The sequence below is a fragment of the Schistocerca nitens genome, chromosome 8 (assembly GCF_023898315.1).
Source record: "Schistocerca nitens isolate TAMUIC-IGC-003100 chromosome 8, iqSchNite1.1, whole genome shotgun sequence".
NCBI lineage: Eukaryota > Metazoa > Arthropoda > Insecta > Orthoptera > Acrididae > Schistocerca > Schistocerca nitens.
In genome coordinates, this window is record NC_064621.1 from 153,768,200 (window position 1) to 153,773,208 (window position 5,009).

The following is a 5,009-nucleotide window of genomic DNA, read 5'->3' on the forward strand; positions in this document are numbered from 1 at the left end:
ATTAAATCTTCTGTCACGTTTCTCAAAATTATCTGTAGCAATATCTAAAATATTTTTAATATATACATACAGTTGATAATGATCTAACCATTTTCATGATATGGTTTGAACATTCTGATTATCCATTGTCCACAAGCCAGATAATTTACATGATTTTGTTAATACATACATAACTGAAAGAATATTTAACTCCAGCCACTTCATGTCATTCACAAAAAGCCACACCCACTTCAAACAAATGAATCAATCATGGAATGCACAGAATATCTGGAATATCACTGACCAATGTAAACAGTTTCACTAGTATACGTATGAAGGGCACATCTGGCAATACTAATTGAATTTAATTTTGTAACTGATGGAGCAAGGAAAAAAAAAACTAAAAATAATTGCAAGGACGAAACATTTTTTATTAATTTCCCACAAATTTCTAACTTCTGTTATTACAATAGAATTATTACAAAAGATCGCATGTTTTGACCAGTCTGCTACATGAACATACTCTATATGCAAATAATAAACACATCATCTAAAAAGTATATATATACATTTTTGGTAAAGTGCAAGGACATGAAATTTGACTTATTGCGCGAGTAATAACAAGTTACAAAAACAAAAGTGTGGTCTTCCAATTCCATGATGGCCAACAGAGTATTTTACACGGTACTCATACATATACAATTAATTTCACTTTGTGGCGATTTTATACACATATTTAACACATTTATAGAAAGAAACAAACACACAATGTGCACTGCTTATAGAACTCTGGTGCCAAAGCACCACATCACAAAATTTATTTTTTTAAATGGGGTAGTATAGTGATATTGAGCTATAGATTTGGCCAACATATTGGGATTTCTTATTCTGACTTATCCAAAATGTCTTTCCAGTTGCAGCAATTTCAAAATAAACCTCTGTCTCATGTGTCTCCCTCTGTCATATAAATTTACCTAGGCATCAGCACACTTGCACTGTTTATTTACGGGGATTATTCGAGTTTCGTGTATATAACATGGAAAATAATTTGAAGTTTTGTACTGTTGTCTTAAAACATGAATTTTTTATTTAGTGAAAAGCCACTTTCTCATACAAAACCCAGGCACTTATAGATTTTTTTATGTAATTTAACTTATTGGAGCTTTTTTATGGTACCTTCAGTTCATTATCCAACAGATGTACATTCTTCACAACCACAACTCGTGCAAGAATTTTCACATGAAAATGTTCTCTAGTTCACAGTACCAAATACTGCGACTAAAATTCATTACATCATATGAGTAAAATTGCTCGAAAGTTTCAGATTGTTCTTTGTTTGTTACATAAGCAGTGCACCAGCAATTAGTGCCAATAATACCAATTCTAATATCCACATTTTCAGGAAACAGTATTCTATGGAAGAGCTTTAAGTAAACTTTGTCCATCCCATCACAATAATTTTCTTAGCTGTGACGAGACTATCCTTAGACGAGTTCTGAATAAATTAAGAAACGCTATACAAACAGAAAATATAGTTCTGCGAATATGTTCTTGGCATTACATGAGCAGTACATTTAGATTAATAATAGACAATAGTCTGTGCATTTGTATGATACATATCATTATCTTACCTCTCCCACCACAAGCTGTTAACAACACAAATAATTTTTGATCTAGTTATTCCTATTAACCAGGATTTTAAATTTTATCGAATGTAAAAACACCTAACTGTATGGGGCACACTTAAATAAATTAAGAAGTGCAAATGGTTAAAAAATACAGTACTTCAAATTGCAGTATATCAGCAACATTTTTGATGCCTGTTCTCACGTCTGGAATCAACATAATTTTACAGTGATGGCCCATACCATACTCTGAGGTGAGAGAACAGTGGAGAGGTTGTGTAGATATACGGGACTTTCAATTACTTTCTCTTTTTATTACAATCAATCACAGGAATAAAATACATTAACATTGGAAAGATATTGATTTTCCTTCACTTTTATGTAGATACAGCACCACCTCACATATATGTTCTCAGTAATTAACAAGATATTATTGTCCCACTGTGAATGTATCAGGATTGCGTAATTAATATTAACAATTATCCAAAAATAAATGCACAGCTCATTCCACTTTCTTCATGGTGACGTTGCAAGCAAATACAAACTTTCTGACTGCCATCTATGACTTGACAATGAGCTTAAGTATGCAAAAATTTCTTACATTTACCAATTACAAAGGAAGCCTGAAATTCAGTTCATCACACATTTCAAAATCAAAACAACACCCTTGACAGGAAAAGTAAAAATCCTCTTAAGTTAACTCTTCAACCTTTCAAGTTAAGCATATAACCATACAACACAGTGCGAAGGCTATATCCAATACTGACTTAATGTCCTCTATTTTTTAAACCTTTCAGTCATCGTAACTGCACACATTATCCTCTCCAGACCAACAGTCCTTAGTATATGTGACAAGTATGATAGGAATTACTATGCTACATTTTGAAATGTATAATAAAACTTGCAAGAAAGTACTAAGCACAATGTCAGTTCACCACAATGAGATTCTTGCTCAGCTGATCGCCCTTGGAACGTTACAGGCAGCATTTCATGTGCTGAGTGAGGTAAGGGTCAGTATAATTCTGTGCTGCATCATATTCAGAAACCAGGCGTTTGATGAGTGACAGTTTTTCATGCAGATACTGAAACCTCTTCTTGGCATCTTGGAACTCCTGATCACGCTTTGTTTCCTCATATTCCTGAATAATTTGTTTTTGTATGTTCTGTAAAAAAGTTTGAGAATGGTAATACATTCAAGAAATGTAATTGGTTTAACTACCTATTACTTAAAACTGAAAGCTTTCCAAGTTCATCTGTACTCATACCTTCCATTCAGGGCTAAACTTTACTTGTTGCTTTAAGCTCTTTTCTAAATCAGCAAATCTCTGGGAAACTTTTTCAACTTCAGAGTGAAGTCTTCTGTATTCTGAATAATCTGCATTGAAGTCTGCTTTATATTTACTCCATTGCTCCCTGTTCATTATTTTTGTGTAATTCCTGTGAAAATTAGTAACAGTTAAAGGAATGAAAGGATTTCTACAATTTACTGATATAGTGCGACAAACAGTCAGAAAAAGATTTTTCCTTATTTGTTACCATAATAGCCACCAGAAATTTAAAGCATATTCACTCCAATGTAATATAGAAGTTGAAAATAACATTAAGAAATACAAAGGTAATTTACACAGAAAAGAAATATGTTCTCACAGTGTACCAGTTATTGGGGCTTCTTCCCAATGTGAGTCATATATGAAGTGTATTTATATGTTGCCATTGCTTAAATGCCTCAGTGTGAGCTGTAATTAGTTCAATTCTCTCTTGACGACCTCTAGAGATGTGACTGTTCTATTTCATATCCCTACAAACTGTTGCACCCAGTTGCATGATTTGATAGGTTGCACTTGTGTCTGATCGACATTCTAGTCAGGGGATACTATTTCTTTTATTACTGATATTTGAGCACAAATTCTGACTACAACAGTAACTGAAGCATTGAAATGCATAGTAATAATGTTTAGATACAAAATTAATCAACTTTTGAGGTCTAACGTAATTTCACACAGCAAATACTTTCTTGTTTGTGAAAACTTTCCCTTATTATTATTGTCTCTAACTGATAAAGTATAAAAATAGACACACACTAGTTTCAACTGTTTAGTATAATTAGAAATACTCAAATACCAAGTTAATTCATGAAAGGAAATATAACACGAGATCTGTAATAATTTGTGTTAAGTAAAGCCCAGCTTCTGCGTCCCCGGCATTAATGTTGTACCCCAGTTTACGGCAATTTTTATCGCTCTCGTCAAATTTCCTCTGATCACAATGTTAATTCACACCCGATTTTACGTTAACATAATGTTTGCCGACATTTACGCTGTATGGGACAATATTTTGTGGGAAAGAAACGTCAGTAATAGGCATAAACTTACACTGACATGGCGACGGTCTTCAAGTAGTGTTTACTATCGTTAGGTGGCGTTCTTTCTTCACAGACTTAGTCACCTTTTCTCAATCGGTAAAAGCACAAGCACTGTCCCAAGGTTGCTACATCCATTGTCCAATATCCTGCCGTTGCCTCTCGGAATGGTGGCTGATGGGAGTAAGTAGGTTCGTGACCAATCACACAGAGGTGGGCCAAACGGTTATTCTGGAGTAACCGTTATCACAGTTCCAGTTATTCTTTGATAACCGTTATCGTTAACCGTTATTAATAACTGCCAAGTTATTTTTCGCTAGCGAATACCGAATACTCCGACAGTTAAATAACGACATAGTTGGAATCCATCAGTTTAGTTATCAGTATAACTGCGAGTAGTGTGAAATAGCAGAAATGTCGTATGAATCGTGTCATAACCTTAGCTTATTAACTCCGGGTACATTTTAGTTGATGTTAGAACGATTATTAGTGTTTCATATTATATGTTTGTAGATTATCGGTCGCTATTAGAAATATTATCTTCGCAGCTGCGACAGAAAGTAAGCGGAACTTCGCCAAAGCACTGTTTAAGTAAAATGTTAACAACGTGCGTTTTTAAGTATGAAGTAATATGTAAACTGAGTACTGTAGGTTAAATTCGAAGCTTAATTTCTTGTGCTGCTCACATAATAGAATAAAGTGTACAGCCTTGTAATACAACAAAAAAATATAAGTAATGTGACAGATTCGTTTACTCCTGTGCTGTAAAAGCTAGTCCTATTGGGGAAAGTGTGAGTACGCTAATCCAAGTTTTATGTCAGATTTGCAAACTGCTCGATTTCTCCAGCGACAGCATGTTTATAACATATGAAGACATGCAGATCGAAAAGGTTGACAGTGTTACATTTCTGGGACTACAACTCGATAATAAATTCAGTTGGGAAGGGCATACCACATTTTTTCATTCTATTATTTCATAAGGGAGCATATTCTGTGGTAACTTATCAAACGTAGCAAAAGTTTTTCGCATGTAAAAGCGTGTAATA

General features: G+C 34.0%; 1 protein-coding gene across 1 annotated transcript; it reads right to left on the reverse strand.

Moving 5' to 3' along the window:
• Positions 1-389: 389 nt before the first annotated feature.
• On the reverse strand, positions 390-4,132 carry LOC126198683 (RNA polymerase II elongation factor ELL-like). The gene is made up of 3 exons (XM_049935178.1): positions 3,977-4,132; positions 2,870-3,041; positions 390-2,767 (listed from the first exon to the last, which is right to left on the reverse strand). Exons 1-3 carry the CDS (start codon positions 3,982-3,984, stop codon positions 2,579-2,581), a joined length of 369 nt encoding a protein of 122 aa, XP_049791135.1. The 5' UTR covers positions 3,985-4,132; the 3' UTR covers positions 390-2,578.
• Positions 4,133-5,009: the final 877 nt, after the last annotated feature.